The 24,999-nt window shown below is 42.9% G+C and overlaps 1 protein-coding gene across 8 annotated transcripts in view; it reads left to right on the forward strand.

Annotated features, from left to right (window-relative positions):
* znf512b (zinc finger protein 512B) overlaps positions 1–24,999 on the forward strand; it is a 171,645-nt gene that overhangs the window by 15,928 nt on the left and 130,718 nt on the right. For all 8 annotated transcript variants that reach the window (XM_053643640.1, XM_053643634.1, XM_053643637.1 and 5 more), the window contains one exon: positions 12,442–12,521. In XM_053643640.1, the coding sequence (XP_053499615.1) occupies positions 12,442–12,521 (80 nt within the window). The remainder of the gene's footprint in view (positions 1–12,441; positions 12,522–24,999) is intronic.

Raw genomic sequence — 24,999 nt, forward strand, 5'->3', positions numbered from 1 at the left:
GACCCAAAACACACGGCCAAGGCAACAAAGGAGTGGCTCAAGAATAAGCACATTAAGGTCCTGGAGTGGCCTAGCCAGTCTCCAGACCTTAATCCCATAGAAAATCTGTGGAGGGAGCTGAAGGTTCGAGTTGCCAAACGTCAGCCTCGAAACCTTAATGACTTGGAGAAGATCTGCAAAGAGGAGTGGGACAAAATCCATCTTGAGATGTGTGCAAACCTGGTGGCCAACTACAAGAAACGTCTGACCTCTGTGATTGCCAACAAGGGTTTTGCCACCAAGTACTAAGTCATGTTTTGCAGAGGGGTCAAATACATATTTCCCTCATTAAAATGCAAATCAATTTAGAACATTTTTGACGTGTTTTTCTGGATTTTTTTTGTTGTTATTCTGTCTCTCACTGTTCAAATAAATCTACCATTAAAATTATAGGCTGATCATTTCTTTGTCAGTGGGCAAACGTACAAAATCAGCAGGGGATCAAATACTTCTTTCCCTCACTGTATACAAAAATATATATTCAATATATAAATTTTAAATGTATACATTTTCCCTAAGGAGCAAGCCAGAGGTGATGATGGCAATATGAAGAAGAAACCTTGAGAGATACCAGACTCAAAAGGGGACTCATCCTCATCTGGATGACAATAAATAGTGTAATTATAAATAAATCCCTTCTATAACTGTGTACTACATGGTAAAAAAGTGCAACTGTGTAACCAGGAAATTCATTACAGTTTTCACATGAAATCTGTTCCCATTCAAAGGGAACGCAACGTTGCGAGAGCTTCATGCTGTGGGAAGTGCCCTTGCATGTGACTGGTATCTGAAGTCTGTGTGAAATCACGCCTACTGCATGTCAGTCGTTTGGGTGAATGCTCGCAAAAACAAGACTACGTGTATGTATATATATATATATATATATATATATATATATATATATATATATATATATATATATATATATATATATATCTTTACTTTTCTGTCCCTTTAAAAAAAAGAAAGGTATGTGTCAGAGAGAGTTCAGGAAGTGTGTCACGCCTTGGTCCCATTTCATTATGGGGGGACGAGCACACTTTCTGTGAAGTGCCTGGGGGTGGAGCATGCAGCAGCGGTCCTTGAGGGGGCTGACTGTGTGCATTGTGAACGCTTTTCAGTCAGGCTGCTCCACTCATGGCTCACTCTCTTCTCGGCCTCGGGGAGTTGGGTTTCAGAGCCTTGCAGATCTGGGGATCCCGTATGGATCTGAAGGAGGAGTCTTCCAGATTCAACTGTCCGCCTGTTTTGGAGCTCGCGTTACAACTCCTCCTTCTAGTATGGAAAGTCAACCCACCCTCTCTGACTCTGAGGAGCCAGAGGGGGCAGCCATTGCACTAAAAATGGAGAGCAGCTCTCAAGTATATAAAGAGCTGCTTGAAGTGATTACTAGGGCTGTAGAGAAACTTAATCTAGACTGGCCTGGGAAAAAAGGAAGTGGCTCGTAGCAGGCTGTACCAGTGAATATAAATCTCCCTCACACCGCAGAAAACTGTCTTTTTTTTCCAGAAGTGCATGATGTAATATTGCACTTCTGGGGAAAACCATACACTAGCTGTGTTTATAACCCCACGATGTTGGATTATTCGGCTATTGTGGGGAATTAACAGCTCAGGTATTTGGCTATGCCAAAGGTGGAGGCTTTCAAGCTACCTCTCTCCATCAATGGCAGGAAATTTAGGGGGGCCGGCTTTGCCATCCTATGCGGCAGTGGGTCTCACTTGTGGGTCACTGCATACAATGGCAGTGTTAGCAGATCTGCTTGATAGGCCTGTGAGTGAGCTTGACTGCTGGGAGGGAACTGGGCCCGATGCAGTGGCGGAGCTTTGCTGCGCCACTGATTTGTCTCTTCAGGTGACCAAGCAAATGGCCCATCATATTGGCTGTTCGATGTTCAAGCTTTGTTGGGGCGGAGAGGCACCTATGACTCAACCTCTCAGGGATGGGGGATAAAGATAAGGTCTCCCTACTGGACACACCTGTTGAACCTTCTGGCCTGTTCGGCAGTACAGTTAATGGCGTCACCAACATGTTTCCAAATGGGAAACAGCAGCATTCAGCCAGTTCCTTTCCCATTGTGTCGAGTTCGCCCGGGCATCTGCAAGTGGAGCCCAGGCCAGCACTAGTGCGAGGGAGGCACAGAAGGCGAGTGAGACAGACGAGTCCCCCCACCGAGAGCCAGGGGAACCAGGTGGCCACAGTCACAGCCTGCTAGTTGGTATGATCTGAGAATGATCATTAATGCCAAGCGTGAGCCCACTGTTAGCGCGGGAAGTAAGATCCCTCTTGGGCCATAGAACATGTACCCCTTTCTCTGATGTAGGGAGGTTTTTACAGCCATTATTTACTGGTCCGCAACAAAGACTGGAGTATGCGGGCAATTTTAGATTTGCGCCATCTGAACCATGCTCATTGGACATACAGGTTCAAGGACTTACCCTTCCATAGATTCAGTTGGAGGAGTGGTTTGTGACGATAGATCTAAAAGAATAATATTTTCACATAGAAATATTGCCCAGTCACAAAAAGTTCCTGAGGTTCATGCTTGGAGGCAATGCATACCAATATTGCTTTCTTCCCTTTGGTGTAGCCCTCATGGGCTGGGGTGCAGTTTTAGACGACCGTCTAGCACACGGTCTTTGGAGCGGCCCTCATCTAGAGTGGCATATAAATCACCTAGAAATGCGGGCCGTATTACTAGCACTGAAGTTCTGAAGTCCATGTGTTAGTTGTGACAAACAACACAGTGGTGGTCTCATATATCATCCAACAGGGAGGGTTACGTGTGGCCCCCTGTTCAGGCAGGCGCAACTAATTCTTCTCTGGGTGGAGGGAAAGTTTTTGTCAGTGAGTGCAAAGTTCTTTCCGGGCAACCAAAATGTGGGGGCAGACATCCTGTCAAAGCAGGGGCTGAGGCGTGGGGATTGGAGGCTCCATCCACAAGTGCTGGAGTCCGTATGGTGGTGGTTCAACCAAGCAGAAGTGGATATGTTTGTCTCCGAGGAGACAACACACTGCACGCTGTGATTTGCCCTCACTCCTCCCACACCATTGGGGCTGACATGGCCGAGGTACACTCTGTACGCTTTTTCCCAATTGCTCTGCTCCCACGAGTTCTAGCGAGAGTTCGCCAAGACCATCTATGTCTGCTGCTAGTAGCGCCTTATTGCCCAGCTCAAATATGGTTCACAGAGATAATATCCCTGCTAGACAGCACTCCCTGGGAGATTCTATTGTCTCAAGCCTGAGGGCTGATTTATCACCCTCGGCCAGAATTATGGAAATTGTGGGTCTGGCCCCTGAGGGGCACCAGCTCATAGATTCTGGTCCCTCAACCGAGGTTGTAGAGACCATGTTGAACACTAGAGCACCATCCATGTATGCACTCAAGTTTTTGACTCAAGGTGTGAGGAACGTCGCTTAAACCCAGTAAACTGCACAATAGCTACAGTCCTGGAGTTCTTACAGGGATGTTTCTTAGTAGGGTTGGCTTCTTCTGCAATCAGGGTCTACATTGCCACCATTTTGGCCAGCCATGCCCCTGTTGATGGAGCCTCTATGGGGCAACATCCTCTAACATCAAAGTTTATGTGTGGTGTCAGGCGGCTGAGGCCCACATGCAGGCCGCGCATACCTTTCTGTGGTCCTGGAAGGTCTGTCAGTTGCCCCATTTGAGCCCTTAGAGTCAGCCTCTGAGAAGCTTCTGACTCTAAAGGTAGCTCTTCTGCTGGCCCTGAAATCTCTCAAGCGAGTAGGAGATCTCCAAGCTCTTTCTGTTGCCCCTTCCTGCATTGACTTTACCCCTGAATTATCCAAGGCCTTCCTGTATCCTAGGCCGGATTATATTCCTAAGGTGCCTACAACTGCTGCCCATCCTGTGGTGTTGCAGGCTTTCTGCCCTCCTCTGTTCCTCACACTGGAACAAGAGAGAATGTACCTGCTGTGTCCAGTAAGGGCTCTCTGTACTTACGTCCACTGCTCCGGCCAGTGGTGTAAGTCGGAGCAGCTGCTGGTCTGCTTGGTGGTGACAGTAGAGGTGATGCTGTGTCAAAGCAGTGCATCTCTATTTGCATAGTGAAAGCAATCTCTATCTCTTATGAGGCGTGTGGTCTCGCTACACCTCTGGGCATAAGGGCTTATTCGTCTAGAGGGGTCGCCTCCTCGATGGCTTTGTCCAGTGGGCTATCCTTACAGGATGTGTGTGCTGCTGCAGGGTGGTCTACACCACACACATTCATTTGATATTATAACCTGGATATTCATTCCATCCCGGGCTTGAGTGTCTTGCAGTGACCCTCGGGCTTGGGTCTTTTTGAACAGGCCGTACCCTCGGTATGACGGAGTGGTTATTCTCATTCCCATGCTAAACGCAACGTGGAGTTCCCTTTGAAAGGGAATGTCTGGGTTACGCATGTAACCCTGTTCCCTGAGAAGGGAACGTCACATTCTGTAGCTCTGTCATACCAGGGCAGGCCTGTGAATTGCGTCTTCACTTCAGATAATAGAGGCTTACATGCATAACCCAGACGTTTTGCAGCACTCCTGTTAGCTGCAACAGCTGCTTAGTTACCGGCAGAAAGGTGTTCACATCCAGGGTACTTGACTTTCACATGTTTTCCTTCCAAAATACTGGTAACTGTAATCTGTTACAGTTACGTCAAAAAACAAAGTAATCTGATTACAGGTACATTTAGTAAAAAGGGGAATACTATAAGGTTTAAAAAAAAATTCATTTAAATCCAATGAAATTAATCTTTTCATAACACAATATAGACAGCTGCTTGATAATAATTCTGGTTCTCTTTTGCCAGTCGTGACTGACATGAGCAACCTCCTGGTGCATGCACAAATAAATTTTGCGCAAAGTTAATTTGGTAGAAATAATACAAATTGTTCTCTTTCTCCCAGACACGTCCTCTTTTTCGGACCTTTCAGAAGTGTCTAAATTTGAGAAAATGTTCGGGATTTGGCTTTAGTTTCGTTATGATGTACGTATGGTCTAATGCTGCAACATATGTGTGCATATTTGCTTTAACCCCTCTCTATAATTCTCACCTTCATTTTTTATTTCATGTTATCACATTGCTTTGCATTACATGGTCATTCAAATGTGTGAATGATGGCAGAAGGTACACTCGTGGCATCTGATATTTTATTTTATTTCATGGACATTTATTTCATGGACGTGGGAAAAGGGAAATCAGTTGTATTTATATATAGTTTTGTGATGCTAATAGTGTTTCTTTTTTTCAGTGTATTAAAGTCTGCATTCATAGTAACATTGTTTTGAACTCGATGATCTTTTATTTATTTATTTATTTTATTCAAACAAATCCAAACATTGAACATGTTTTAAGCTTAAAATAAGCTCTAAATAAAAGTATTTTAGATCATATTGTTTTTCTCTTGACTTTATTTACATATGTGGCCTTGAAGTAATCCAAAAGTAATCAGATTACATTACTTTCATATTGGGATACTTGGATTACATTACTGATTACATTTTTTTATGAAGTAATTTGTAACTCTAACGGAATCAATTTTTAAAGTAACCCTCCCAAACCTGCACATGACGCACGGGTCCTAAAATGCCTCAAGAACCATTTAAATTATTTACACTTAAACTACACCTTTTGTCTGTTTTCATCATTAATTTTGTGATGTCATTTACTTTTGATGTTTTTTTATTTTCCCCACCTGCCTCATTTTGTCAAAAGTTCCCAGAATGCACTGCAAACTACAAAAATAGCCGATGACTACAACTCCCAAAAGTACACACAAACATGTCACCATCTCCTGTGGACTAATCACACACACCTGTTCCTAATTACACTCACAATCACACCACACTAGTCGCTGCCATTTACCAAGTCTTGCTATTGTGGTGGTTGTCTGGTTTTTGATTCTGATTTGCCATTGACTTTGATTTCTGTCGTATCTGGTCCAGCCTGTTTGCCTGATCGCCTGACCACTGCCTGTCTTTGTTGGTGCCTTTTGACTTGCCCTCTGGATATTATGCTGTTGAATAAAGCTCTTAACTGCGATTGCATCTGTCCTAACCTTCCTTACATGACACAGTCTCATTTCCTAAAGTCAGCAAACAGAGACCATTCACAAAGGATCTGTCTAAAATAATCTCAACAAAACTTCCATTACGGAACATTTAACATGGCAAACAATCAGTTTGTTTAGTGTGTTGAGTGCAGGACTTTTAGTCATTCTTTCTCCGTCATTAGTAGTAGCTTTATTTGTGATCAGAAGTGGGTAGAGTAACCAAAAATTTTACTCAAGCACAAATAAGACTACTTATAAAAATAATTACTCAAGTAACAGTAAAAGTAATGATGTTAATAATTACTTGAGTGAGAGTAATTAAGTATACAATGAGAAGACTACTCAAGTAGCAAGTTACTAGTTACTTCGGATCTGATTAAAATGAAGGGAAAATCCTGAACTGCATGGAGAACTGTAAGTCACACCTTTCCTTGAAAATGTCTGTTCTGGTTATATGATATAAAACCAGGGTTCAAGATGAAGCAGCATATCCCAGTCCTGTGATGGGTACAATAACACAGAACCTGTCATTTTCAACACAAAATCTTTCACACACACACCGCAAAAAACAAACATTTTCCCAACAGTTGACAGTCTTTATTTTCACAACATATTAACAACACAAACTTGTCAGCATCTGCATTTAAACAAGACAAGAGAACAGACTATGAAACAGAACAAAGTATGTGTGAGAGTTTGTGTGTGTGTCCTGTCTCTCTAGACACACTCGTTTCTTCCCCCTGTTCAGGACTGAGCTGCTGAAAATGTGACTGGTTGTTGCGTACGCACTTGAACCACTGCAGCGTATTGCAAGACTCGTGACGTCGTTATACGTGATATAAACTAATTATTAAAACTACATACATTCGTTAATATTTAACAGTAACAGAGGAACACCACCGAATGTAGGGAAGTAAAAGTACATTTCTGTGATTAAAAATTAACTCGAGCAAGAATATAAGTATGACCAGTTAAACCTACTCTTAAAAATATTTTTTTTCAAAAAGTTACTCAAGTAAATTTAACTAAGTAAATGTAGTGCGTTACTACCCACCTCTGTTTGTGATTAGGCCTGTCACTATAATTACCTTATGGCCTTATCATAAGATATATGGACCTCAATCATATTTGCTGACCTCAGTAATTCCCATTGTGTTTACATGAATGTTACCATGTCATGTTCGGTGAGCAGAGATGGATGGAAATGCATTTTAAGCATGTTATTTATTTATTTAATATATATTAAAATGTATATATTTATTTAATTTAAAAAAAGTACAGTACATTTTCATGGTACAGTCAGTCCTGTTTTTTTGTAATAAAGTTCAGCAATATTTTACTTTGAGTGTTATATTTTCATTCAGTATTAATTTTAAAAACTATAGGTTGATTAATCGGTTGACCTCTAATCAGTATTCAGTACTGTATGGAATTTAAATTCCAGACTTACTGGAGCATGCAAAATATTTCTCAAGACTCATGTTTTAATGAAAACCTTCACTGGGCATCTATTGAGCAAAGCAATGCGTTTGCCAGGGCCTAGATGGCAGCTTTATTTTTGTGCCGACCTTGAGTTAGAAGCCTAGGTAAGATGCTTTTCGAAAGGGTTTTGTAGTATGTGGACAGTTGAGGACTGAACCTTGAAGGGACAACACATGTGTATGCAAATGAAGCTTCAATAGATCTATTCCTCTTCACCAAGTTTGCACTTGAACCTTTATTAAGGAGAAAAATATGTCACAATTTATCAAGTGGCATTGTTGGCAGGATATGACTGAGAGGCAGTGAGTGTTTTTCAACAGGAAACAAGAGTGTGCACATTACAGAGGTAAAATGACGTGTTGGAACCAAGACAAATTGGCAAGTGTAAGGATCTGAGCGACAGTGGTCAATTGTGATGGCTAGACGACTGAGTCATAGCATCTCCAAAACTGCAGGTCTTGTGGTTAGTACCTACCAAAAGTGGTCCAAGGAAGAACAACCGGTGAACCAGCGATAGGGTCATGGGCGCCCAAGGCTCATGGGGAGCGAAGGCAGATCCCACAGAAGAGCTACTGTAGCACAAATCAAAAATGTATATGAGAAAACAAACACCACTGTTAATAATCAGAAAAAAAGATACAGAAACAGTGGTGGATCTGTAGCATATACGCTGACACAAAGAGATACAAGTCTGAGATGGACAGAAGAATCAACGATTATCAAAGTCGCTTGTCTGCTTTGAGTGATGTCCGAAATGAGAGGAGCATGCGAGAGGGCACTGAGAAGGCTGTTTATGTGGAAACTGAATTAAATGCAAAACTTAATCAGCAATTTAAACAACAACTTAAGTCCAAAGCGAGCTGGAAATTACAACTAGAACACCAGCTTAAGTGCCAAGTGAGTTTGGAATTACAAATTGAAAACCACTTTAATTCAAAAGTAGGCAAAGTGCAACTATGCAGAAAGAATCTATAGTCACTTCCTAAACACAAAGGACACAAGGCATATGTGGCAAGGCATTCAGGCCATCACAGACTATAAAGATACACCACTTGTCTGTGATGGTGAAGTCTTGTGGGTGTTTGTGAAGTGACTGTGGATTCTTTTTGCGTAGTTTTGCTTTGCCTCTCTGATACCCCGGGACAGACTGGTCCTTGCTGTGCAGAGGGCTGCCTTGTCATCAGACCTGAAGGCAGAGTTTCGGGTTTTCATCCACAGTTTCTGGTTTGCACGTGTGGTGATGATCTTGAAGGAAGTCACATCATCTATGCATTTGCTGATGTAGCCAGTCACTGTTGGTGTGTATTCCTCCAAGTCTGTGTTGTTGTGGTATGCAGCCTCTCTGAATATATTCCAGTCTGTGTGCTCAAAACAGTCCTGAAGTATGAAGTTTACATAAAAATAAAAACACAGCAGTCCCTGATTTCATGCTGGATAGCTGTAGTTTGAGAAGGGCCAGTTTATTGTCAAGAGAGTGAACATTGAAGAGGAGAATGGATGGTAGAGCCAGACGGCTTGGGTTAGCCTTTGGCTTAGTACTCACTTTATGCTCTTCCGCTGCCTCGCACACTGTTTCTGGCACCCTCTCTTCTGGCCTGCGGTATCAGGCAATACTGCGGCCCCATGTCCTGGTTCTTGTAGTAGCCCTGAGGTCGCGTAGCTCAACTCACAACCCGTTGTTTATTCCTCCTGAGCTTTGTTCTGCAGAATTTGACGATGATAGACATGTACACCAGTGCTTCCGATGTACATCTGTTTAAAACGTGTCCAAACTGGTGTAGGCTACACGTAAATTGCACCATATTAGTGGACCCAAAGTGGCTGCTGTGTGCTAAGGGGCTGCGGGGCCGCTGAGTTGGTGTTCCACACCGATTCTGGCATAGCCATGCCCTTTTACCACAACATCAGAATTCCTGATTTGCTTGGCACTTCCAAAAAGGATGTCGATAACACAGAATCTGATCAGACAGATAGCATTCTTGACATGGCGCTAACTGAGATCCAAGCTAATCACGCTGAGCTAAATTAATGTCTAGACTTGTTCAACAACCTTTTCGGTGACATTAGCAGTTCTGTCTTGTTGCCAAGAGAGTCTCTTAACAGTTTGACAGAAACAGTGGAGTCAAATGAAAGTTGTCTGACTGACACTGAAAACTGAATGTCTACAATAGAAGATACCGCTAACAACCAATTAACCGAGCTAACTTCACTTACTGCCACCGTTGCACAGATGCGAGACAAGATTTGGGGGATCTATGGGCGAATGTAATAATTGTCGGCCTGCCAGAGAATGCAGAGGATCCTGAGACACTATGCAAATTTTTGGAAATCAACTTGGCTGCCTGTTTGTTTAAAGACTTGCCAATGGAAATTGAGCGAGCTCATCACACTCTACAGCACAACATGGAAAACCTCGCAGTGTGTTTTCTCCACTTCGCAGATAAACAGGCAGTTATTAAAGCAGTGAGGTCACGACAAGGTGTCAAGTACATGGGCCATAAATAAGTTTTCCTTGCTGGAGGATATGGAGACTTTCTTAAAAGAAATCCAACAGGAATCATCAAATGAATAATGTAACCCTTGTTAATTCTTAATAATGTAACCCTTGTTTTAAAAAAAAAAAATATTTTCAGTTGTAAGTCTATAGACATATACGTGTTGGTGTGAAAGGCACATATATAATTGACCAACCTTGGTTTCTTTGTCAAACTTCTGGTAGATAGCTGATGGGGCAAAAGTTCAATTTAATTTGGGTTCTGCATCACATGACCGATCATGCTCTCTGTGTGTAGGGCTCAGTGAAAAGTGTTATTCAAAATCAAATGGACTTGCTATTGGTCACAAGGCTGAAGGTGGGTTTGGCTGCGTAAGGGTCTGTATCAGATGTTACTGTTAACAAAAAATCACTTCAGCAAATGTTTTGACTACACAATAAAATAATTCAAAGCCCAGGTTCTATAAAGTACTCGTACTTTGAATGTTAAAGGTCTGAACCATGTTATCAAAACATAGAAAATTTTTATATTTTGGAAAAAAGAGAAACACACTTGCCAGCTACAGAACACATAAATCTAAAGAGATATCGGTTAGGGAAGGTTTAGTTTACATCCTTTGAGTGCAGCTATCTTGATTAGTAAACATTTACCATTTATCCCAGAATACCAGCAGTTGGACCTAGTGGGATGGTTTATTTTAATTACAGGAACTTTGTTTGGACAACATATGACAATATTTATGCTTTTAATGAGGATAATCCTACATTCATATCTGATACTATACTATAATAAAAAACTTAACGGTGCAAGCTTCATGGCAAGTGATTTCAGCTGCATATTAAAAGAAATACCTTGCCTTCGTAAAAAGCTGGTGACGGCAACAATTCAGCACACATATTCACAACTCTCAATGATGTCACCAGTTTGTGCCACATTCATTTTCTCAACAACACTGCCTTGTATTAAACTGCTTTTATAATTCTTCCAAGCAAGCACTGAAGACTTGTGTCCTGAACTTGGTTCATGCTTTCTTAAACTGTCCAAAGCTCGTTTCCAGTTTGAAAAGCTTCCAATGAATCTTCCAGAGAATCTTTGTTATTTCCTGCTGGATGCTTCCCATTGACCCTGAAAGCACAGCAGAATGTGTTCTCTGCTAACAGAGTACTCCAGTCATTCAAAAGAGTCAAACCATTTCTGCTGAAAGAATCTGCTTTGTAGGCCAAATCTGGTGACTGGAAAATGTTTGAGACTAACTTGCTTTGGTCCTGATTCCAAAGTCCCTAAACCATCTTCTTTCTCATTGCCTTCTATGTCTAGCTGCATTCCTGCTCTCCATAACTCATCTGCAATACAAAATTAAAGTACAGAACATAATGCACACATATGTAAACAGCTAATTTCTGACAAAACAAAAAATTTGCTATATTATGGATAATTTAAGATATAGTAGTCATAATTTAAAATGCTAACTTTAGACACACACACTGTACCCATATCCGATTCTAACTGATCCTATTGGAGGTCATCTCTACTGCCACCTGTGCCACTGCCACCACTGCCATCTCGAAAGTGTCAAATAAACTTAAGTTTCAAGACAATACCCTTCCTATTCCTGCTTTTGTCTTCAGATCTCTTACATCAATGACAATAAACAACTCCTGCAGTGATGCATGAGGAGTGACGATCCTTTAGGGCCTGTGATTTTTAGTGGCTGTATTAATACATTTGCACATGGAACATCTACAATGGTTGCATGCAAGAGTGCTGCAGATTCCATTAGGCAGATCATCTAATTCATTCATGAGAAATATGTCTTTGCTTATAGGAGTGACTTAAATGTAGGAGATAAGTGGAGGTTCCTTAAAAAGAGAAGCTTTGTGCAAAGGTAGGTGAGCACCAAAAGAATTTGGAGGTCTGTTAACACGGACAAAGGCACAATCTGTGAAGTTCTTAGTGAAGCCACAATTATTTTTATTAAAAATCACTCATTTAATGCTTACTTTTCAGGTAAAGTCTTCCTTTTCACTTCAAATATTTTCATGTCACATTAGCTGTGAATAAGTAATTCAACCTAGTGTCAAGAGTTGTGTTATTGGTTTGGCCAATCACTAGTCTATCATGTACCGTTGGCAACTTCTAACCTACAAGCATTTTTATGTTTACTTGACATGGTGATTTAGGATATAATTCCAATTCAGATTAAACATGCCCTACCTGACCTCTCTGAGCCCCTAGATATTTCTGAAAAATTATCAAGCTGTGTTGCATTTAAAAACAGATGAAAGGAGACTGATTAGTGGGCTTTTCCCATTGGACTGGAGTACTTGTTCCTTAAAGGAAATTTACTATTCCAATGTGTACTTTTTCTCAGGTCCCTCCTGCAATAAGAGAACAGACAACAAGAAGAAGGGGTGCTGCCATGTGGAGGTGCCAGACCTTTGCACAATCCCTGTGAGTCCAAATGATGAGAAATGCTACTTCTTTTTAATTCTAACAGCACCAGGGTATCATTTCAGTAAAAAATAGGGAACTCTTTTTACTGGATATTACACAGAAAGTCAGTGTGCTTTTCTTCCAGCTCTATTTTAGAAATCAGTCTTGGAGAAGTAAGTGTTTACTAGGAAGTTTGTGGTGTTTGCTTCTTCTGTGCAATGTTCCATGCCAGTATTTAGTAATCAATGTAGGGTGGTGTAAGCCCTTGTGATAGCTAAGTGAAAAGAGGAATTTCAGAGTTTTTCTTGAATAAAGTGAAGTTTAGGCTGCTGGCTGAAGTTCCCAAGTATTATGCTTAAATACCATTATTAGTGATATCAAGGAATAAGACCTGAGTCTTATTTATAAGTAAAGCACCTGTTTATAAGTAGTAATATGCTAGTGTATGTGTTAGTGTGTGACTGGAAGTTGTAAGAGTGAAGAATATAATTCTGGACCCACCAAGGGTTTCTTGGAGTTTATTAAACACTTACTATATATAAAAAATAAATTAAGTTCCCTATTTAAGATTCAAAGACTTTAAGTTTATTGTCATATGCACAAGGTTCCTTGTTCAATGAGATTCTTATTTTGAGCGCTCTCATGTGTGCTGCAATAGAGAATAATAAATAAAATAAAGTAATAATAAAAAAATCTAATTAAGTAAATAAACTTTATTAGACTTCTGAAAGCAGGGCGGCACACAAGTCAGTGTATATTTTGCTGTTTGTGTTTTGCTGCTGTGTGTCTCTGTGGTGCTGAAATCAGCTGTTGATATGGTTGCTTGCAACAGTTTTTCTTGGGCTTGCCTATTTGGTGCAATGATTATACGCGTGCAATGATTCATTATTTTTTTTACATAATTTGTAATGGTTTTACATGTAGTCCTCATACAGGAAATAATAATATTTACCATGATAAGTTGCATTGGCATGTGAGTTGCATTCAGATTTGAGCATTAGTGTAAGGGCTAGAATGACATTTGTAGGCCCATGTCTATCTGTGGTGTCAGGTTTTTTGGCTAGCCCTTATATTTTTCTTTTGTATATGTGGTGAGCCTGTTCTTTAGCTAAAAGTTCATGTAAATCTATGGTCTTTATAGCCATAGTACATTTCACTTTTTTACGTGTTTTAAGTGGGAGGGGGGCACTTCAAGTGTGGTTACCCTAGGGCAGTGGTTTTCAAAATGGGGGCCGCCAGGGGGCACCCGGGGGGCCTCAACAATTTGGTGTGCCCATTCCTCCCACTAGTATGTTTTCTCTTTCTCACTCTCAGACAACCACACACACACACACATACACACAATCAATTCCTAATGTAATGTAAAGATGTAAGATGTAATTATTAATAAAAAAAAAAAGGGGGATATATTCAGAAGTCTGTATTTTCAATGTGTTTTAAAGACATCTTGCAAAAGGGGGGCCTCGGTCAAATGTTAATGCCATTTGGGGGGCCTTGCCTTGGAAAAGTTTGGGAACCCCTGCCCTAGGGCACCACACTGTGCTAATTCGGGCCTGCTAAGATTAACAGTTAATTTGAAGGTGAAATTAGAGTCAGGTATTTTCATTCAATAGGATGACAATCAGGTGTGAGTGAGCACCCCGTTTTGTTTAAAGAACAGGCATCTATCAAAATCTGAGCTTCACAACACATGCTTGTGGAAGTGTATCATGGCATTAACAAAGGAGATTTCTAAGGATCTCAGAAAGAGTTGTTGATGGCCATCAGGCTGGAAAAGGTTAACAAACCATCTCTAAAGAGTTTGAACTCCACCAATCCATGGTCAGTCAGGTTGTATATAAATGGAGGAAATTCAAGGCCATTGTTAACGTCCCCAGGAGTGGTTGGCCAACAAAGATCACTCTAAGAGCAAGACTTGTAATAGTCCACAAGGTCACAAAGGAACCCAGGGTAACTTCTAAACAACTAAAGGCCTCTCTCACATTGCCTCTCTCACATAATGTTAATGTTCATGAGTTCACCATCAGGAGAACACTGAACAACAATGGTGTGCATGGCAGGGTTGCAAGGAGAAAGCCACAGCTCTCCAAAAAGAATATTGCTGCCTGTCTGCATTTACTAAAGATCAAGAGGCCAGAAGGCTGTTGGAAAAATGTTTTGTGGACGGATGAGACAAAAGTAGAACTTTTTGATTTAAATGAGAAGTGTTATGTTTGCAGAAAGGAAAACACTGCATTCCAGCATAAGAACCTTGTTCCTGTGAAACATGGTGGTAGTAGTTTCATGGTTTGGGCCTGTTTTGCTGCATCTGGGCCAGAACAGCTTGCGATCATGATTGAACAATGAAGATCCAAGATGGTGTCATGTCAGTAGCATGCAGCAGCCTCTCCGGATCCAAAATTGTGCTATTTTCATTTCTTATTCCGATTTTTTAATGGCACATGGACATGTGAGTAACTGGTGTTCGTGTTCACCATCACCAGACACTGGTTAAGTTCAGAAATCATGCAACAACCAATCTGTATGATGATTTGCTGGAGAAGTTACGCAATCTTGGCTTGCTGCGGGGACGAGGCCTCCAGTCCTCTGCGTCGCCTGGTGACCAGGGAAGGGGACATCGTAAGTGGTGTGCAAGGAAGCAGATGATAGGCTAAAAACTCTAGCCAGCTGGCTCTCCTTTTCATCCTACTTTCCAGTGTCTGCTCCCTGGACAATAAATTTGACTACATCTGACTCCAGCAGACTACACAGCGTGAGTTTAGAGACTGATGTGTCTTTGTTTTCATGGAGACATGGCTCAGCAACAGAGTTCTGGATGCTGCCATTCAGCCAGATTAGCTCCCCTTGTTTCATGCCAACAGAAACGCAGGTCTGTGTGGTAAGGCTCTCAGTGGTGGCTTGTGTGTTTACATTACTATTTTTGGTATTTAGGACTGTTTTGAGCACACTGACTGGCACATGTCCAGAGACTCTGCCTTCAGAGCAGAAGACAAGGCAGCCTTAAAAACATCGAGGGCCAAACTGTCCCGGGCCATCAGAGAGGCAAAGCACGTACACACAGAAAATCCACAGCCACTTCATGGACAGCAGTGACACGCGGCACATACGGCAGGGCATTCAGGCCATCAGCAACTACAGCACAACATCATATCCTTCCACATGCGCTGAACAACTTCTATATTCGGTTTGAGGTACAGAATGATGTGGCAGCAAGTAAGACCACCCCTCCAACCAAGGACCAGTTACTGTGTCGACCAGGGTTGATGTGAGTAAAACTCTACACAGAGTCAACCCATGGAAAGCTGCTGGACCAAACAACATTTGTGATGGAGTGCTCAGAGGATGTGCTGACAAGCTGGCAGATGTTCTCACTGACATTTTCAACATCTCCCTGAGCAGCACGTTCATGCCAACGTGCTTCAAGGCCACCAGCATTGTCCCTGTGCTGAATAAGTCTTCACCATCCTGCCTCAATGGCTACCGTACTGTTGCACTCACACCCATCATCAAGTGCTACGAGAGGCACATAAAGATTCTGCTGTCCCCTCTCTGGACCCCCTGCAAATTGCTTATCATCCCAACCGCTCAACAGACGATGCCATTGCCACCACCATACATCTGGCGCTCCCCCACCTGAACAAAAAGAACACCTACGTTTAAATGCTGTTCATAGACTTCAGTTCAGCATTCAACACAATTATTCCTCAGCACCTGATTGTAAAGCTGAGCCTTCCGGCCCTGAACACCTCCTTCTGGAAGACCTCAGTCAGTCTGGATTAGAAACAGCACCACCACACTGAGCATGGGGGCCCCCAGGGCTGTGTGCTTATTCCACTGTTGTTCACTCTACTGACTCATGACTGTACAGCAATGCACAGCTCGTATCACACCTAGTTTGCCAATGACACAACTGTGGTGGGTTTCATCATCAAGAAAAAGGAGGTGCAGTGGATAATGGACTGGTACAGAGCCAACAACCTGTCTCTAAGTGTGGACAAAACAAAACAGATGGTTAACTTCAGGAGAGCACAGAGCGACCACACTCCACTGAACATCAATGGCTCCTCCGTGGAGATCATCAAGAGCACCAAACTCCTTGGTGTTCACCTGGCTGGTCCCTCAACACCAGCTCTATAACCAAAAAAATCCCAGCAGCACCTCTACTTTCTGTGAAGGCTGACACTTCTGTACTAGAACTGTGTACTGGTTGGAACTGCATTGTCTCTTACTGTGCCTATTGTACTGTTTTAGTAGTTAATGTACTGTCTTGTGCTGTTTGCAGATGTACTTTGTCAAAATGTGTAGGTCTTATTTAGTTCTGTGTAGTCTCTTGTACTCCTGTGTTGTTTTATGTAGTACCATGGTCCTGGAGAAACATTGCTTCGTTTCACTGTGTAGTGTACTAGCTGTATATGGTTGAAATGACAATAAAGCCACGTGACTTGACTTGAATTCTGAAGTATATCAGTGAATTCTAAAGGACAATGTCAGGACATCTGTTTATGAACTGAATCTCAAGAGAAAATGGGTCATGCAGCAAGACAATGACTCCAAGCATGCAAGTTGTTCTACCAAAGAATGGCGGACATTCATTAGGACTGTTTTGAGCACACTGACTGGCACATGTTCAGGGAGACTCTTAAATCTCCTATAAAATTAGTCTAAAATGCCTAATTTTTTTGCATACAGATGCCTGCAGATGACTACAGCTGAGAGCTATTAGCTGGAAAACACAATTGGACCACAGCATGAAGCCTCAAATATGATAAAAAATACCAAAGAAAATTAATATTTTACATATGTTTTTCTAACGGCATGTCCATGCGTTTTACCAAAATCACCTTTTGGAGACTCCAAAGGGCCCTTGGTTACCATGTACACATACCTAGGATAAAAGGGCTACTATTCTTGATTTTTCTCAAATTTTGGGCACTAATGAAAGGTGACACTAAGAGTTATCATATCACATATCCAGCAATCTACAAAATGTATATTCATATGTATATTTATAATTGAAATCTTTGCACACTTTTACATGCTTTCTCGCCACTGGTTGCACAGCTTTATGCAGGAACTTTTAAATTGAAGTGTTGAAACTCACCCTTGAAGCAGCATGTCATATTTTTCAGAATTTCATTGGCTATACGATGCACCAGTCATCCACACAATCGGTTGCAATAGCCTTAAGCTATTCACGAAGGAATGGGGGAAGGCACTTCCCTTCAGCAAGGACTCTCATTGGCTATTGAAGGCTATGGACAGGACATGGAAGCTCCTATTGGTTCAGATGAGGTGTCTACAGAAGAAAGGTCTCTTTAGTGGCCTAAGTTATTGCAACTGAGACCTTAATTGCCTACCACTTGTAAATTGTTAGTGTTAAAGTCTGTTCCACAGGTGCATGTGCAATAATTGTTTATGGTTCATTCAACAAGCATGAAAAACATTGTTTACACCCTTTCCAATAAAGATCTGTAAAGCTTATTTGGATTTTACAAAAATATCTTTAAAATACAATCTCCTGAAAAAAGTACATTTCTTTTTTTGCTGAGTATATATATTGTATTAACTATTAATTTTGTATCTGTTTCATGTCTTCCTGTAAATTATATGTAGAAAGAATATCACAAATATCTAAATAAATAAAAAAATCACAAAGATATAGTCTTTATCTTAATCATTTGGTGCCCCCCACTGGCTGGTGCCCCAGGGCACTCGCGCAATCCCATATATGGATAATCCAGCCTTGAATCTGTCTTAGAGATGCACATACTTTTGCCAATCAGTGATATGTAATATTGGATAATTTTCCTCAATAAATAAATTACCAAGTATTATATTTTTGTATAATTGTTTAATTGGGTTCTCATTGTCTACTATGAGGACTTGTGTGAAAATCTGATGGTTTTAGATCATTTATGCACGCTATGTAATGGATATGAAGACAGATGCAAGTGCAGATAAAGTTTTAATAAAAATGAAAACAAAACACAGAACAGGAACTATAGAACACAAAGGCTAGGGAACAAACATAGAACAATGACCTTAATGCAGCAACAGGAAACAACTGCAAAGAAAGACAAACGAAAGACAATGTGTGCAGTGCAAATCCTAACTTATATACAAGTGCTCATTCATCCCGAACATGAATAAGGTGCAGACAGTCATGTGACATGATCAGGTGAGGTGCAGTGGCTAATGGAAATCGTAGTCTCTAGTCTTTTTCCGGTATTTAAATGACACATGCAGAACTATAGAAAATTCTAAAAGGTTAAAAATCTTTTAATCACCACTGTATTTCACTAACCAGGACTCAGAATTGCTCAAGCAAGTATTTTTTATTAAGCTTAATTTATCATGAGCCCGGGAAGCCACTGTTAGGTAGACAATACTTTGTCTACTTCTGAGTGCTTCAAGCTCACAGTAGGAAAATACAGTGTGTCAGGCCCACACAATCCACAAAGTCCAACTCCCAGAACACACCGCGGCCTACAAACATGGCCAGAATGTTTATTCTCGTGTTTTGTCGAGCATAGTTTGTTCTGTTTGTTTATCGCCTTAACTATGCCTGTTTTTTGAGATTGATCTTGCCTTCAAATTGGGATATTTCCGCTTGCTCTTATTAAAGCGCTGAACTGCACTTGCATCTGTCTCTACACTCTATTCCTCACAGTGTGTATACTGATTACAAATGTGCATACAGCTGTTTTTATATCATCCCATAACACAATTCTCCCAGTTGTGGTCAGTGTGCTAAGCAACTCAGGCCCTGTTTACACTAGTGTGTTTTTAAATTAAAACGATCCTCCTCCACACTGGCATTTCCGCTGTGTTTCAGAAACAATCTCATGCACACTAGGCATGCGCATACAAGTGTAAACAGGAAGTTGATTGCTAGTCACTTGCAGGCACAACAAACCGGCGTTCCATGTAGGGCTTACGGTGCTTGAAATGAGATTTGTTGCCGATTGCTCTAATTATAGCTTGCCTATTGCGCATGTAGGCAGCTGCAGTATTATAAAATACAGAATGTAACTGCACAATAGCTGCTAAGAATGACAACAAAGCCAGCAAAGCTTGCGGTTCAGTCTCCATGTTGTTGGGTATACGATTAAGGTAGCATAATGGTCATATGTTAGGGGCCTGACGAATCAGGGAAGGATATGCAATGATCCAGAAGACCCAATCAGGGAGCGAATGTGGGCAGCCATGCCTTCATTTTCAAAAGTCTTCGTTTTGATCTGTTTACACTGAAAAACGAGCCAGGAGTTTTCAATCTAAAATAGGGTCTTCTGCGTTGCCAGAAGTCTCCATTTTCGAGGGTCGAAAACGCTGGAGTAGTGTAGATGACAGGCATAACTGTAGCAAACGTTATGCGTTTTAAAACGAAAACGCACTAGTGTAAACAGTGCCTAAGCCTCCCAGTGAGACAGGGAGTGAGAAAAATGTCTGGGTTACACCCTGTTCCCTGAGAAGGGAGCGAAACGTTGTGTTGGCTGAACGCTGTGGGAAGCACCCTCGTGTGTGACCAGTATCTGAAGCTTGTGTAACATAATGCCTAACATAATGATCTGGTGACTTGGCAATTAAGTGCGTCATGTAATATATAAATGGCACCTGTGAACCGCACCTTCAGACTCTATTATCTGAAACGAAGACTCAATTCACAGGCATGCCCCAGTATGACAAAGCTACGCAACATCTCGTTCCCTTCTCAGGGAACAGGTTTCATGTGTAACCCTGATGTTCCCTTTCAAAGGGAACACCACGTTGCATTAGCTGAACGCTGTGGGAACAAGAATACCCACTCCGTCATACTGAGGGTACGGCCTATTCAAAAAGATCCGAGCCCGAGGGTCACTGCAAGACACTCGAGCCCGGGCCGGAATGAATATACAGGCTGTAAAATCTAATTAATGTGTGCGGCATAGCACACACATCCTGTAAGGATACCCCTTTGGACAAAGCCTTCGAGGAGGTGACCCTCCCTAGTGGAATGAGCCCTTATGCCCAGGGGCGTAGCGAGACAGCGCGCCTCATAAGCGATAGAGATTGCTTCCACTATCCAATTAGAGATGCGCTGCTTCGACACAGTATCACCTACCGCCAAAGCCGACCAGCAGCTGCTCTGACTTACGCCACTGGCTGGAGTGGTGGACATAAGTACAGAGAGCCCTTACTGGACACAGTCGGTGCAATTTCTCTTGTTCCGGTATGAGGAATGGAGGAGGGCAGAAAACCTGCAACACTACTGGCTGGGCAGCAGATGTAGGTACTTTAGGAATATAATCTGGCCTAGGATACAGGGAGACCTTGGATAATCCAGGGGTAAAGTCAAGGCAGGAAGGGGCAACAGAGAGCTTGTAGATCTCCTACTTGCTTGAGAGATGTCAGAACCAGCAGAAGAGCTTCCTTTCGAGTCAGAAGCTTTTCAGAGGCTGACTCTAAGGGCTCAAATGCGGCACCTGACAGACCTTCCAGGACCACAGAAAGGTCTGAGGAAGGTGTGCGTGGTCTGCAGATGGGCCTCAGCCGCCTGACACCACACATAAACCTCGAAGTTAGAGGATGTTGCCCCACAGAGGCTCTATCAATAGGGGCATGGCTGGCCGAAATGGTGGCCACGTAGACCCTGATTGTAGGTGGAGCCAACCCCACTGAGAAACGTCCTTGTAAGAACTCCAGGACTGCAGCTGTTGTGCAGTTCACTGGGTCTAGCTGACATTCCTCACACCAGGAGGCAAAAAGTTGCCACTTGAGCGCATACAATTTTGTCATGGATGGCATTCTAGTATTCAACATGGTCTCCACAACCTCAGTTGTGAGAGCAGAATCTATGAGCTGGTGCCCCTCAGGGGCCAGACCCACAGTTTCCATAGTTCAGCCCTCCATCTTGAGACAGTAGATCCCTGAGGATGGGAATCTCAGAAGGAGTGCCGTCTAGCAGGGATATTGTCTCTGAGAACCATATTCGAGCTGGCCAATAAGGTGCTGCTAGAAGCTACTAGCAGCAGATGGAGACAATCTTGGCGAACTATTGCTAGAACTTGTTGGAGCAGAGAGATTGGGGGAAAAGCATATGGATGTGACCTTGGCCACATGTGTACCATGGCATCCAGCCCTAATGGTGCGAGAGGAGTGAGGTTTGAACCACAGCGGGCAGTGTGTTGTCTCCTCGGAGGCGCACACATCCACTTCTGCTTGGCCAAACCTCCACCAAATGGACTCTACCACAATCCCTGGGCCTCAGCCCCTGCTTCGACAGGATGTCTGTCCCCACATTCTAGTTGCCCAGAATGCACATTGCACTCTCTGACAAAAACTTTCCCTCTGCCCAGAGAAGAATTAGTTGCACCTGCCTGAACAGGGGGCATGAACATAATCCCCTCTTGTGGTCGATATTTGAGAACACCTCTGTGTTGTCTGTCAACACATGGTGACCTCTCAATTGAAGAAGAAAGAATTTCAGTGCTAGAAATATGGCCCACATTTCTAGGCAATTTATATGCCACTCCAGATGAGGGCTACTCCAGAGACAGTGAGCTGGACAGCCATCTAAGACTGTGCCTCAGCCTGTGAGGGAGGTGTCTGTCATTACCGTCTTGCAATAAGGAGAAACCCCTAGAGTGTAACCCAAGGCTAGAAACCGGGGACCCTTCCAAATTCTAATAGCACGTAGGCATTGACACGTGACACTGATTACTCTCAGAGGTTTTGTTTTTGGACGAAACCCCCAACTTTTCAGCCACCACTGAAACAGCCTTCTGTGCAATAGTCCCAACGGTATGATGTTGGCTGCTGCTGCCATAAGCTCCAACAGTCTCTCGTAGAGACTGGATGGGATGCTAAGATCCAGCTTTAACTTGCTCAATGTTGATAGGATAGGATTAGGATAGGATAGGATTGATCCTACGCATGTTGGGGATAGAAACACCCTGATCGTAGCAGAATCCTTATAACCCCTAGAAAAGTTGTCCACTGCACTGGAGAAAGCATATTTTTCTGAGGTTCAACCTGAGCCCCAAGCTCTTCATGTGGGCACAATATCTCAATGTTGAACCACCAGTTCCCTGGATCATGCAAGAATTAACCAGTCATCCAAGTAGTTTAGTACATGGATGCCCTGGAGTCACAGTGGAGCCAAAAAGACATCCATGCACTTTGTGAAGGTGCAAGGGGATAAAGCTAGCCCGAAGGGAAGGACCCGATATTGGTATGCGTTGCCTCCAAATGCAAATCTCAGGAACTTCCTGTGACTGGGCAGTATTTCTATGTGGAAATATGGACCTTTTAGATCTACCGTCACAAACCAGTCCTTAAACTGTATCTGTGGAACGATAGGTTTGGGCATCAGCATCTTGAACCTGTATGTCCGTAGAGTACAGTTCAGATGATGCAGATCTAAAATTGGCTGCATACTCCTCTATTTTTTTGTGGACCAGGAAATAACGGCTGTAAAAACCTCCCTCCCTCAGGGAACGGGGTACAAGTTCTATGGCCCCTTTGTCCAAGAGGGACCTTACTTCCTGCGCTAACATCGGGCTTTGGTCTGTGCTGACTACTGTAGTGAGCACACCTCTGAACCGGGGGGGTCGAGCCCTGAACTGGACCCGGTAACCACTTTCTATGGTAGACAAAACCCATGGAGACACATTTGGCAGTAGTTTCCATGCTGCCAGATGGTCTTTTAGTGATGTTAAATTTTCTACATTCTATTGGAGGGAAAGCATCAGATTTTCGTTGCCCTGTGACAGCCCGCTGACCAGAGAACACTGAAAGCTTGGGACAGCCTTGGCTAGCCCTCCACGGCCTCTCAGGAGTGCTCCTCCTTTGTCTGCTTGGCCTTTATGACCATTCTCAGATCAGGCCTAGTAGTAGGCCATGACTGTGCCCGCCCCATTTCCCCTGGTTGTCTGCAGGGGGAGGCGGGCTACCATACTTGCCTTCTGTGCCTCCCGTGTTCTAGTGCTGGCCCGGGCTCCACTCGTGAACTTGACACACTAGGGAAGGAACTGGCTGTATGCCGCCATGTGTCAAGCTCACTCAGCAGGTCTGCTTGGTAGGCCTGCAACACTGCCATTGTCTGCAGTGACCCACAAGCAAGACCCACTACTGCATAGGCCTTGCCCATCAATGCCACAGTGGCCTTACATGAATTGGATGGCAAAGCTGGCCCCCCTAAATTACCTGCCATCGATGGAAGGAAGAAGGTAGCTCGCAAGTGCCTCCTCCACCTTTAGCATAGCTAATAGCCATGCAGTTCATTCCCCACGATGGCCAAATAATCCGACATCGTGGGGTTATAAATACGGCTTATGCATGGTTTTCCCCGAGAAGCATGATATTTTGTTATGCACTTCTTGAAAAAAGGGGCGTATTCTACAGTGTGAGGGATTTATTTTCACTGGAGAGAAAAAAGTTCATCCAACCTTAGTAATCACTTCAAGCAGCTCAGAGTCAGAGAGGAATTTTTTTGTGTGTGTTTGGGTTTTGTTTTTTTTGGCTTTCCATAGCGGAAGGAGTAGTCGTGACGCAAGCTCCAAAATCCAGCAGAGAGCCAGACCCGGAAGACAGAGCAAGAGATAGAGCAGTGCTCGTCTCCGGCTCCTTTTCCAGATCCATACGAGATCCCCAGGACCTGAGCCATCTGGCTGCCTTGGTTGCGGCCGGCAAAGATCCGCAAGGCTCTGAAACCCAGCTCGCTTTGGCCTAGAAGAGACCGAGTCGCGAGCTGAGCTGCCTATTTGTAAGTCATTCACAGTGCACACAGTCAGACCTCTCGAGGGCTGCCCTGGCATGCTCCATCACTAGACACTTCACACATAAAGTGCGTCCGTCTTCCCCGTGATGAAACGGGAGCAAGGCGTAACACACTTCCTGAATTCTCTCACTCATACTTTTCTTCTTTTTTTTTTTTACAGGGAAAGAAAAGAAAGAGATTTTTTTTGGGGGGGGGGGGGAGATAGAGAGGAAATGAAGTGTCTTTTTGCGAGCGTTACACAAGTGACTGACATGCAGTCTCGCTGAAGATAATGAGGCTGACGGCATGGTACGCAGGTGTCATTTATACATCATGCGACGCGCTTAATTGCCACGTCACCTGATCACGGCAGGCCTACAAATAGGCATGATGTTACACAAGCTTCAGATACCGGTCACGTGCGAGGGTGCTTCCCACAGCGTTCAGCTAATGCAACGTGGAGTTCCCTTTGAAAGGGAACAGCACCTATTCCAAAATACAGAACATTCTGTCCCAATCTGAAATACAATAATAAGTGTATATACTTTGCACTGATAAAAAAATAATGCTAATATCAGTATAAAAACTTAATCGGCATAAACAAAACATGAAAATCTTTTCGGTTACACATTCCACCATTTGGAAAAATCTCGTGGAAATATTTACACTGCTTCTGTGGTTGTAATGGAAAGAACCTCTCTGCACACTGATGTGAAAACCCTGCTACCAGGCAAAATCTTAATTATGATCCTCCAGGTG

Source organism: Ictalurus furcatus, chromosome 15 (genome assembly GCF_023375685.1).
Source record: "Ictalurus furcatus strain D&B chromosome 15, Billie_1.0, whole genome shotgun sequence".
Lineage (NCBI taxonomy): Eukaryota > Metazoa > Chordata > Actinopteri > Siluriformes > Ictaluridae > Ictalurus > Ictalurus furcatus.